This window comes from Panthera uncia (assembly GCF_023721935.1).
Source record: "Panthera uncia isolate 11264 chromosome A1 unlocalized genomic scaffold, Puncia_PCG_1.0 HiC_scaffold_17, whole genome shotgun sequence".
Classification (NCBI taxonomy): Eukaryota; Metazoa; Chordata; class Mammalia; order Carnivora; family Felidae; genus Panthera; species Panthera uncia.
Genome location: NW_026057577.1, coordinates 127,164,558 through 127,177,651, shown reverse-complemented (window position 1 = coordinate 127,177,651; position 13,094 = coordinate 127,164,558). Strand labels below are relative to the sequence as shown.

Genomic DNA, 13,094 nt, shown 5'->3' with positions numbered 1-13,094 from the left:
AAGCAGTAAATTTATTAAGCTATATATTATGCCTAAAGCTTGAAACTTGTTAATATCAAAATCTAGTATTAACAAGCATAAATGCCTAGGCTCTAGGTAAGAGTAATTCCTGCCCCCACTATAAAGACTGATACAAGTTGAAGACATGAGGGGAAAATCTCCCAAACTTATGAATGGAGGAGGTGACAGGTCCATTATTAGTACTGTAAAGATGTAAAAGAGAAGTTATATAGATTAATCCCTAAAACCTCTATCTAAAGCAATGCCAAATTCCAAACCCACTCACCTCTACTTCAACTCCCTAGGCTTGCCTGCAAAAGGGGAAAATAAAAAATTTCTCTAGGTGATTGTTGAAATCAGCAAGAAATGCTCAAAATTAGCTGAGTCTGGACCTTAGCCATGACATGGCAAGGTACAGTGACTCCTGACATAAGCACAACATATGGTTTCAATTACTTGCCACCAAAGAAATTTAAATTGTCTACATTTTTTAAGTACCATTAAGCTTCAACAAATCCTTTAAATTATCTTCATGACAACCAAGCACCAAAAAAAAGTCAATCAATGTGTTTTAGCTTAAACTTTTTCAGTAACACATACTTTGGGGGAAAAAGGTACTTTTTCACCATAAGCTCTCACTTGGGACTGACTCAAATCCAAAAGCTAGTTTTGGTTTTAGTTGGTTTTGGTTTTTGGTTTTTTTAAGTGTTAGTTTTATGCACAGGACACAGCCACACAGAAAACTATCACAAATGACATAAACCAGAATGCTCACTCAGGAATATGGAGGACTTGTTTCCTTCTTTTTTTTTTTTTTTTTGTATTTTCTAAAACGTTACTTTGGTTCTAAAGGAAAAAGACAAAGAAAAATGTTTACTACCAAAATTCTAAATTGTGCAGCCTAAAAAGGCAAGTTGAATACTTTCTAAAATCACATTTCTAGAACACTGTACACCTACAGACCATCCCCAACTTAACAATTTTTCAACTTTATGACTGCACAAAAATGATACTTCGAATTTTGATCTTTTCCTGAGCTAACAATATGCATACACATATGATTTGCTAGGCACAGCCACATGACCACAAGGGTAAACACCTGATGCACTTAAAACCATTGTTTTTCACTCCCAGTACAGCATTCAACAAATTACACGAGATATTCAACACATTATAAAAACGCTTTGTGACAGGTGAGTCTGCTCAACTGTAGGCTAACTGTAAGTGTCCTGAGCATGTTGAAGGTAGGCTAGGCGACGATGGTTCGTAGGTCAAGTGTATTAAATGCATTTTCTTTTTTTTTTTTTTAATTTTTTTTCTTAATGTTTATTTATTTTTGAGACAGAGACAGAGCATGAATGGGGGAGGGGCAGAGAGAGAGGGAGGGAGACACAGAATCGGAAGTAGGCTCCAGGCTCTGAGCCATCAGCCCCGAGCCTCACGCGGGGCTCGAACTCACGGAGCGTGAGATCGTGACCTGAGCTGGAGTCGGACGCTCAACCGACTGAGCCACCCAGGCGCCCCTTAAATGCATTTTCAATATTCAATTTACGATGAGGTTATCAGAACATAACCCCATCATAAATTGAGGAAGACCTGTAGCTTGTTCTTCCAAAGAACAAAAAAGAATTTCACATCAGTCTGTTTCCATTATAACTCACTAATTAATAAACATACTGAGTCCCTTTCACACCCAGGGGAACCTTTTTTCAAGTGATCCTTATTAAAACCTAAAAATGGGAAACCAAGATACAGCAAATACTCTAGACATCTCTATAGAAGTAAACTTTAATTCATTAAAAAACTAAATATTAGGAGGCCACAATCCATATAAAACTCTGGTATATAAAATATAAAATATCTGGTAAGTTTCAGTGAAATAAGACCAAATCGTTTTATAAGGATTTTTTGCCCACCTTTGTGACTAGGGAACACTTTATCAAAAATCAAAACAAAACTTGCATATTTCTGTATCTGACTCTCAAAATGTGCAGTTTGTAGTTTCCACGCTGAGATAAAACAAGCTTCTGAAATCACCTCACCAAAACCGGCTGGTCTCTTTATAAAAATGTTTTTTTTGTAGATAAATGGATATGTGATGAAGCAAATCTAGGAAAATGTTAATGATAGAACCTAGGAGGGGAGTGTACAGGAGGTGAAAATAATCTTTCAAAATCACAACACACAAATATATCCACAGCAACTTTAACCCACCTAAGACCTTGAATCACAAACCTAACCTTTCCAGCACACCACGAAAAAGCCCTTCCTTAAGATAGGAAGACCTTCTTGCAGACTAGTCAACTGATAAAATATAAAAATGATACTAAAAGTAATCTCTTACCCAAAGCAAGGTTACCTAGGAAGTCATTTTCCAGAAGGTGTCATGAGAATTTTGTTGGACTTTTAACTTTATTGGATGTAAAACAACTTTTGCCTCCATTACCATTTCACCGAAATTTTTCAAAATTCCAAACAGTACACCTTAAGTTTTGTTTTGTTTTTTAATCCCCAAAAAGCAGATCCGTGGAGCCCTCCCAGGTCCTAAAACCTGCAAAACCCATGAGAGTTCGGGGCGCTGGTGGTTCCAGGTGTTTCACTCTAACGTGCAGTCTCCAGGTGGGGCTGTACCCTGGGGTCTACACGGGTTAAAAAGGCGGAAAAAGGGAGGAAGACATACAGACCGCCAAGGAGTCAAAAACCAAAGGAGTGACTGTGTAAGGAGGAAGGGAAAATCCAAGCAATCTGTGCGGGGAGGATCTGGAAGCACCGGGCCAGCTGGGCGCTCAGCTCAGGAACTCGGAGGGCAGACGCGCGGAGCCGGAGGCCGGGCTCCCCCTGTGCCCGGGCCCCGCGCCGGCCGCCAGCCTCCGGCCGCCCCCGCCCTGCCCGCCGCGCCCGCACCTCTCGGTCCTTGAGGCCCAGCAGGAGCACCTCCTCCATCAGGGTCAGCCGCGTTTCCTTGGAGTCGCCCTTGTCGTCGTCGTCCTGCTCGTCGCGGCGGCTCTGCGCGTCGTCCTCGCCGCTGCCGCCGCCGCCGCCCGCCACCCGCTCCTTGTCGGCGGCGTTGCGGGAGGCCTCCGTGCGCCGCTGCACCAGGCCGGAGCTGCGCTGGGTCAGCGAGGTCATGGCTCCCGCCGAGACGCCGTGCTGGGCCGAGAGGGACGCGGGACCTACCGGGTCTCCCTCCTCCTTCCCCCGCGGCCCCCGACCCGGGCTTCCGTGTTAAATCCCGGCGCTGGGGCGACGTCCGTCGACAGCTGTGCCGGGGGCAGTCATGGGGAGACGGGTCGGGGCGAAACGGGCGGGCCGGGCGTCGGCGGACCTAGAGAGGGGCTCTTCCTTCCGGCGTCCGCAGGCCCCAAGGCAGCCCGAGATCCTAGGTGGAGGCGGAGGTGGTGGCGGCGGCGGCGTCGGCGGCGGCGGCTGCGCCTTCCCAATATGGCGGCGCCGACTGACGTCACCGGAGGATGTGGCACAGCCGGCGCGGGGCGGGCCCGGAGAGCGCCGGAAGCGTCGGGCAGGGACCCGGCGATAGGGGACGAGGGCGGGGATCCGCCCACACTGACCCCTTGCTGGGCCCTCGGGTCTCCGCTGGCTCTCGCCCTCTGCTAGGCGTCCCTTGGCCGCCGGGCCCGCCATCCCCCTCCTCCGGAGACCCGTGACGTGTCCTCCCTCCGTCCGCCTCCCCCTTCGCCCCTGGGGAAACCGGGCCTGGCGCCAGAGACTGGCTAGGCCCCCGCCACGAATCGGGAGAGTCGTGGCCTAGCGAGGCTGGACCCCGCTCAGCCTCAAGCTGTGCACTTACCACGGCAGACACCACCATCCTCGGAGTTGGCCTCGGCCGGGGAAAGGGCGGAGGGGGGTCGGGGAAGGGACCCCGCTTGGAATCCGGGGTCCCCAAGAGACACAGGAAGGACTTTGCCCGCTGCTGATAGAGCGAAGAGAGAGCGCGCTCTCTCTGCCCACACTCCCTAACCCTTCCGAAGGAGTAACTGCATTTAAATAGCTTGAAAATGGACTTTTAGTATTTACCGCATGTATTAGAGAGAAGTTAGACCAAATTGAATAGTTTTGTTTGTAGAACTTTTTCCTCGCCTCCTGACTTGTAAAGTCACCAGGGCGCAGTGAGTACTGTTAGTGCTGTACGCGTCAGTGCACTTGACCTTAACGATCTTTTTATAGAGACAATAAACCTGTTGGGTTTCATGCCACGTCCTTGTACAAATTAAATCTCCCCGAATTTAATTACTAGGTGAAATCCTCTTGGCGTTCTTGACAGTTTGTGCAAGTTATGTTATAGCGTAGATGTCAAACCTGAGGGGGAGTTTGGAGGACCAGAAGGATGGAGCTTACAAATAAAACATCCAGAAATGGCATTGTATGCCATCCAATATTATTTAAAATCAACAGTGGCCACAGGTTATGGCTACAGAATATTCAGATAGGAGAAATATATTGTTGTAACAGGACTTGAGCTGTGATAAATGATAAACGCTCACAGTAAAACTGTCCCGTCGAACGTTTCTGGCTACAGAGTTCTCCCGCTTCTACAAACCCATCATCCAAAACTCCTACTGGCTGCACACCATCATCACCCCAAACCCTAGAAAGTGAGAATGCTAAATGTGGGGTGAGGAGAGAGAAAGGTGAACACAAAGTAGACCCTCCCTTTTTCCTATCTTTCTGGGCAAAGGTCAATTTCACCTCAACCAATTTCTCCACATCCTGTTCAACTATTTTTTTTCCTTTTATTTCCGTAGCACTTCTTTCCCAAATAGCTTAAAATGTTTTTTTAAAAGAAACGTAATTATTTGTTTAATCAAATACATAGTTGAAGGAGTATAAAAATGAATATAGTGAAAATCTACCTTCAAGCCCTGCCCCTATTCACCTAGTTGTTCCCCCCTTCTCCTCCCCTAGTGATTTCAAAATACCTCAACAAAATTCTCTGGTACTCCTTTCAAAAGATGAAGTCTGAGGTGCCTAGGTGGCTCAGTCAGTTGAACGCCTGACTTCAGCTCAGGTCATGATCTCGCGGTCCATGGGTTTGAGCCCCATGCAGGGCTCTGTGCTGACAGCTCAGAGCCTGGAGCCTGCTTCCAGATTCTGTGTCTCCCTCTCTCTCTGCAACCTCCCCCACTCAGGCTCTGTTTCTATCTCTCAAAAATGAATAAATGTTAAAAAAAAAAAAAAAAAAAAGATAAGCCTAATTCCCTTCCCTTGAGTGTGGACTAGATTCAGTGACTCTATTCAAATGAGTAGAACGTATGCAGGTGTCCACAACTTCTTCTCTTATGTTCCCTCTCTCCCTGCCTCTATCTCTCAGATCTTTCACCCTGAGGGAGGCCAGCTGCCATATCATGAAGACATTCGAGCAGTTTTGTTTTAAATAGAGACTTTTCATTTCTTTTTCTTATAATGTATGGTGATTCCAAACTGATTTTTTTTTTAAGTTTATTTTGAGAGAAAGAGGGGAGAGAGAGAGAGAGAGAGAGAGAGAGAGAGAGAGAATCCCAAGCAGGCTTCGCACTGTCAGTGCAGAGCCCGATATGGGGCTCAAACTCACAAACTGTAAGATCATGACCTGAGCCGACACCAAGAGTCAGGCGCTTAATGGACTGAGCCATCCAAGCATGCCAACCTTCAAGCAGTTTTATGGAGAGGTCCAATTGGGAAGGAACTTAGACCTCCTGCACAGAGCCACAGGAGAGAGCCATCTGGGAAGCAGATTCCCCAGCCCCTGTCAAACCTTAGTTCATATCTTGATTGCAATCTCATGAAAGATTTTGAGCCAGTCATTACCACCCAGCTAAGCCATTCCTGAACTTCTAAACTACATCAACTGCAAGATAATAAATATCAGTTGTCTTAAGCTGCTAAATTTGGGTCATCTGTTATGTGGTAATAGGTATTTAAATACTTGGGTGCTTATACAAACAAATAGGTAACAATATTATTTTTATGAAAATCGGGGGCACCTGGTTGGCTCAGTTGGTAGAGCATGAGACATTTTTTTTTGGAGGTGGGGAGGGGCAGAGGAGAAGAGAGAGAGAGAGAGAAAGAGAGAGAGAGAGAGAGAGAGAGAGAGAGAGAATCTTAAGGAGGCTCCACGCCCAGCACAAAGCCATGAGGTTCCATCTCATGACCATGAGTGAGATCATGACCTGAGCCGAAATCAAGACTCAGATGCTTAACCAACTGAGCCACTCAGGTGCCCTAAAGTAGAACACGCAACTCTTAAACTTCGGGTTGGGAGTTCAAGCCCCACCCCGGGTATAGAGATTACTAAAAAAATAAATAAATAAACTTTAAAAATAGTATTGTTATGAAAATCAATTCCAGGAAACGTCACTGAAGTAGAGGTCGGGAGGCTAGAAAGGGGAGGCTACAAGGGGGAGCCAGCCCACTCAACCTCTATTACAGGAAGAATTGTCAATTTCAGACCCCTAACAGAAGAATCCTCAACAGGAAAGAATTATCAATTGCAGGCCCCAACAGGGAAAAGATGTATATTGCATCTCCTACTAGAAATCAGCTACCCCTGCAATTCAGCCAGTAAGAAATCATCACCACCCTGATAATGCTTGCTTTTGTCCAATGGACTTTCACTTAAAACAACCCCTCCCAACTTCCTCCTTCTCCGTCAAATAACGTTTTTCTCTTTTTTTATTGGACTTGCCTGAGGTTTTGCCTTGGCTTAACATGTTCTGAATTGCAATTCTCTTGTGTTCCCAAATAAACCCATTTGCTGGTAAAATAACTAACCCTTTCTTTGATATCCTTCCAGAGAATTTTTTATGCATTTTCAAACAAATATGAAAATATATTTTCCTTCCTTTCTTATCCAAATAATAGCACATAATATACATTGTTTTGTATCTTGATTTTTTTTCACTTGATGTTGGAAAACATTCTATATCAATACTTAAGAGTTTCTTCATACTTTGTTTCAGCTGCATCATATTCTATTGTAATACACTTTTTTAAAGTCAATCCCTTATAGATGGACATTTAGATTGTTTCCCAGTCTTTGCTATTACAAACAATGCTATAATAAGTATAATGAATAGCCACATATATTTTGTCCACAAAAATGCATGTACATGGTCTGTCTATTCATGCACATTCTTCAAATTACTGACTTTCCACAGCTTCATTATTTGTTTTTTTCAGTTTTTCTAGCATTTTTCCTTGTTCATTTTCCACAAACTAGACTTCAAAATTACCTTATCTGGAAAGAAAGAAAAAGAAGGAAGGAAGGAAGGAAGGAAGGAAGGAAGGAAGGAAAGAAAGATATGATATTTTGGGAAACCAAAATATATATTCCAAGTAACAATGACCATTTATTTATTGATGACTGAGAACGTGGCAGGCGTATTCTCCAGGAACTCCGACCCAAATCCCGCAGACTAGGTGTGGGGCTGTTCTGCAAAACTCTAACCTCCTGGTGCAGCAAAGCCTGTCCACATACCTCATGCCCATGCAGAAGAACCTGGAAGTGTGCAGAAGTTAGCACTTCAAGCTGGTAGATAAAAGTGTCCCTTTCTCTCTTCAAATGGATTTTTGAGATCCTTTATACAATTTGTCAATGGCACTTAGCTACAGAAAACTCAACAACACACTCTTGACGTGGCTCTCCCCCCTTTACTCCTCCCTCCACCTCTTCTTTACTCCTGTTTTTGGGTGCTACGCTCCCTAACCAAATAGTGGCACAAAAGCCTTTATCTCAGACTCTGCTTTCTCAGAAGCCCAGATTAAGACAGAGACACTGGCTGGCTCAGTCAGCTGAGGGTCCAACTGGCTCAGGTCATGATCTTGTGGTTCGGAAGGGTTTGGGAGTTTGAGCCCCACATCTGGCTCACTGCTGTCAGTGCAGAGCCTGCTTTGGATCCTCTGTCCCCCCCCTCTCGCTCTCTCTGCCCCTCCCCTACTTGTGCTGTCTCAAAAGTAAAGAAAAACATTTTAAAAATTAAAAACAAAAGACACTCATTTTACTGTGAAGAAACTGTAATTCAGAGAAATTAAGTAATCTGTCCAACATAACACATCTGGTAAATTGCAAGCATGCATTAATGAAAACCATATTTTCATTAAAATCCCAGTCCTTAATCCAATAATTACACAAATATTTGCATTTATACATATTTGCTGTATGCCAGGCACTGTGCTAAGCAATGAGGATATTATAATAAACCAAAAGAGACACAGTCATAGCTTTCACGAGGCTGTTTAGTGGAGTGCATAGATATTAAGCAAATCATCACACATTAACATACAAATTGAGAAATGCTTTGAACATATTTGAATACAGAAGGAATACAGTATTATGAGAGCATGTATTCTCAAAAATATGAGAAGTTTGTATTTTATCTGGGACTCAAGGAAAGCAACTCTGAGGAAGTAGTAAGCCAAAGAATGAACAGAAATTAACTAAACCAAACCTCTCACTCCTGAGGGGGAAAAAAAAAAAAAAGCATGGGAAAAGGCCCTGTGGCAAGGAGAGATCATGGGATAATGGAGAAGGAAATAGAAAACCATTTTGGGTAGGCTAACGGGGAGAGTGTTGTCAACAGCAATAGTGACAGACATGGATCAAATCATGCAGTGCTATAAGACCATTTAAAGATTTTGGTCTTTTTCCAACCAAACACAATGAGAAGCCATCAAAGGTGCTTTTAAATGCATGCCTTGTGGGGAGAAGGATGGAATGGGTGAGTGTGTAAAATTATCAGACGTGCATTTTGAAAAGCTCCCCCAATACACGAAAGAGATGGTCACATTGGATACAGCACCCAGTTAGTTCTGTAATAATCCCATAGGACCTGATAGTGACTTAACTATAACTATGGAAGAAGAGACATTACAAAGTGGAAGTTTCCAAAAGATACTTAGGAAGTAAAATTAATAGAACTCAATGGAAGATTGACTATGGAGTGGGTGGGCCACAAGAAAGATAGGTTTTCAAGGATGATTCCCCAGCTCTGGCTTGTGTGAGAGCACACAGGAAAGCCATTCACTGAGATAGGTACCACAGGGCCCTGAACAGGTTTGCATTTGAGTTTATTTCAGTTGAGTTTTTGAGAAGTAAATGAAACCTTCTAGAAGAGATGTTGTGTAGGCAGTTGGATGTATAGGTGCTTTCTGTTTTAATCTGATTAAAATTTCAAAACACCTAGAAAATGAAACTATAAAAGCACAAGAAGAAAAATATGAGTGAACTCTTTTCTAACCTTGGAGAGGAGGCACGTTTCTTATCATGACTCAAAATTTGAGAAAAAAAATTTTTTCTGAAATAATTATATAGATTGACAAGAAGTTGTAAAATTAGTACAGAAAGGACTTGTGTAGTCTTAACCCAGTATTCCCCAATGGTAACATCTTATATTGTCTATAGTACAACACTAAAACCAGGAAAGGAATATTGGTATAATCCACAGACATTATTCAGATTTCATAGGTTTTATATGCACTTATTTGTGTGTGTGTGTGTGTGTGTGTGTGTGTGTGTGTGTGTTTGGTTCTATGCAATTTTACCACATGTGCAAATTTGTGTTACCACCACCAATCAAGAGATAAAATTGTTCCCTCACCAGGAAGATCCCTCACAAAGACCCTTTATAGTCCCACCCCTTCCTCTGCTCCATCTCTAACCCCTGGCAACCAACAATCTGTTCTTCCTATAATTTTATCATTTGAGAATGTTGTGTAAATTGAATCATACACTAGGTAGCCTTTGAGATTGCCCATTGCCACTCAATATAATTCCCTTGAAATCCATCCAGCTTGTATGTATCAATAGTTTGTTCCTTTTTACTACTGAGTAATATTGCACCGTGTGGATATTACACAGTTTGTTTACCCATTCACCCATTAAAAGACTTTGGGTTCTTTCCAAGTTGTATCACAAATAAAGCTGCTGTGAACATTTGTGTACATGTTTTGTGTGGACATCGTTTTCATTTCTCTGGGATAAATACCCAGGAGTGCAATTGGGGTCACATGGTGAGTATGCATTTAGCTTTTTAAGAAACTACCAAAATGTTTTCCAGAATGGCTATTCCATTTTACATTCCTACCCCAGCTATGCCCTGAAGCACAGCAATATTATTGACATAACTAGCAAAACTTATAGAGGCATTCAACAACATTATTTCTTTTTAAAATATGTGTTACAATGACTGCAAAGATTTATATTCCAGAGATGGCTCTAGGTGCCTTACACGTTAATTTTAGATTAAACTGTATCTATAGGTCACGAGTTTTCACTCCCCTATAGTTATACATCCACATCCTTGCTACCCGTATAGCGTGTGTAGGATTCTTGATCACCCCTTGCCAGTAGGCTTGCCCTAAGTCTCCACCTGCGGGTTGGCCACGTGACTGTCTTCGGCAAATAGGATGTCAGCCGATATGATGCAGATGCAGGAAATAGGCTTATGCGGTTGTACTTTTCCTTTTGTGCTCCTGGCTGCTGCCATGAGAAGAGGTTCTTTCATGGCCATGAAAACACTTCCTCTGGGTAGTCTGCTGGTCCCAGAGGAATGAGAATGAAGCAGACAAAAGCGAATACACAGCTTGGAGCCAAGCCTAACCAAACCCAGCTGAGATCTGCAGAGCCATTCCGGCCACCCTGCGATTGTTGAAATAAATGCTTACTGTCATATGACACTAAGATTTTGTGTTATGGAATAGCTCACTTAGTTCTCATGACATCCTGATTATGTGCTATAATTAGCGCCATTTTTCAGAAAAGGAAATTGAGACTCAAAGAGATTAAATATCTTGCTTGAAGTTCCACAGCCTGATTCCCAAGTCCATGTTCTTAATTAGGATCTCAGAGTAGCTCAATGAATTTAGGGTAAAAACAACTATGCGGAGTGACCTTTGTTAAAACAGGCATAAAACTCCAGTGAGACTAATGCAAAGTTTCAAAGATTAAAAAATATTTTTTAGAGGCACCTTGGCGGCTCCGTCGGTTGAGTCGTGACTTCAGCTCAGGTTACAATCTCGCACTTACTGAGTTCGATCAAGCCCTGCATGGGGCTAGCTGCTGACAGTGCAGAGCCGCTTCAGATCCTCTGTCCCCCTCTTCTCTCTCCCCCTCCCCCACTCACACTCCCTCAAAAATAACCATTAAAAAAAGATTTAAAAAATTTTAATAGGAAAACCAGAATTCAACCTTTTATTTTATTTATTTTGAGAGAGAGATAATTCCAAGCAGTCTGCATGCTGTCAGTGCAGAGCCCAATGCCATGAAATCATGACCTGAGCTGAAACTGAGTAGGTCGCTTATCCCACTGAGATATCCCGGTACCCCTCAAAATATAGAATTTTATTTTATTTTGGAATGAGTAATAAATTCACATACTTCAAAAATCAGAATGATAAAAGGCATATACATAGAGAAGTTGCAATTCTACCTATGTCCCCATCTGTCATAGACAAAATTCTAACACGTCCCTTGTGATTCTTGCCACCATGGTATCTACACCGTGGTGTGATCCCCTCTCCTTGAGTGTGGGCAGAAGTTGTGACTTGCTTCTAACTACTAGAATATGGCAAAATGGGGAGGAAAAGTTGCAGATGTAGTTAAGTAATTAATTAATTCACTCTGAGTTAATCGAAAGAGAGATAACCTTGGGTGTGCATGGCATAATCAGGGGGTCCCTTGAAAGCTGATCCAACCCTTCCCTAATGAGAGAGACCTGAGTCAGCTGAGACCCTTTTTTTTTTTTTTTGGATTCTCCATAGGGGGTGACTTCCCTTTCTTCTTTTTTCATTGAAGTATAATTAACATACAGTGCTATATTAATTTCAAGTGTACAATATAATGATGCAACATTTCTATACATTTCTCAGTGTTCTCAGTCTCAAGAAGAGCCGCCTTCTTCCTCTTGAAGAAAAAAATAGCCATGTTGTAAAATGCCTATGAAGAAATGTAGCTTCTAAAAGCTGATGGTCTCAGTCTTAGAAACACAGCCACTGAGTTGTGCCAACAACATGAATGAGCTTAGAAGAGGACTCAAACTCCAGAGGAGAATGTAGACCAGCTGATTACAAACTTGTGAGACCCTGAGCAGAGGACCCAGTTAAGCTACGTCAAATTCCGGATCAATGGAACCTGTGAGATTATAAGCATGTGTTGTTTGAAGCCACTAAACTAGGAGTAATTTGCCATGCCACAGATGCAAATAGGTTGAAACTAAAGGATAGGGGCTCCTGGCTAGCTCAGTTGGTGGCATGTGCAACTATTGATCCTGGGGTCAATTTATGGCCCCACAGTGGGCATAGAAACTACTTTAAGAAAAAAGATGATAGGGCTCCCTGGGTGGCTCCGTTGACTAAGCCTCAATCCAACCTCAGGTCATGATCTTGTGGTCCATGAATTAGAGCCCTGTGTCGGCCTCTGTGCTGACAGCTCAGAGCCTGAAGCCTGTTTCAGATTCTGTGTCTCCCTCTCTCTCTGCCCTTCCCCCGCTCATGCTGTGTCTCTCGCTCTCCCTCAAAAAAATAAACATTAAAAAAAATTTTTTTAATGAAAACAATGTTACTAGAAATACCCTCTCAGATTTATGCTCAATTGATTTGCAACAAGTGTGCCAAGACAATTCAATGGGGGAAAGAATAATCTTTTCAAGAAATGGTACAAGGACAACTGTGTATTCACATTAAAAAAAAAAAAAAATGAAGAGGTGCCTGGCTGGCTCAGTTGGTAAAGCATGGGACTCTTGATCTCAGGGTTGTGAGTTCAAGCCCCATGTTGGGTGTAGAGATTACTTAAAGTTAATTTTCTAAAAAAAAAAAAAAAAAAAAAAAAATTGAAATAAACCCTTACCTTACATCATATACCAAAAATTAACTCAAAATGGATCACAGGTCTAAATGTAAGAGCCAAAAAATATAAAATGTTTAGAAGAAAACAAAGGCATAAATCTTCATGACCTTGGAGCAGGTTTTTTAGATATGACACCAAAAACTCAAGTGACAAAAGAAAAAAGAGATAAATTAAACATTAAAAGAACACCATCTAAGAAAATGTGCTTCAGAGGACACCATCAAGAAAATGAAAAGACATACATAAATCATATATC

General features: G+C 42.5%; 1 protein-coding gene across 1 annotated transcript in view; it reads right to left on the bottom strand.

Annotated features, from left to right (window-relative positions):
• The window catches only part of LOC125934681 (Golgi phosphoprotein 3), a 50,014-nt gene extending 46,602 nt beyond the window's left edge, over nucleotides 1–3,412 (bottom strand). Inside the window, exon 1 of the mRNA XM_049648237.1 lies at nucleotides 2,905–3,412. Within this exon, the coding sequence (XP_049504194.1) occupies nucleotides 2,905–3,129 (225 nt within the window). The 5' untranslated portion in view covers nucleotides 3,130–3,412. The remainder of the gene's footprint in view (nucleotides 1–2,904) is intronic.
• Nucleotides 3,413–13,094: the final 9,682 nt, after the last annotated feature.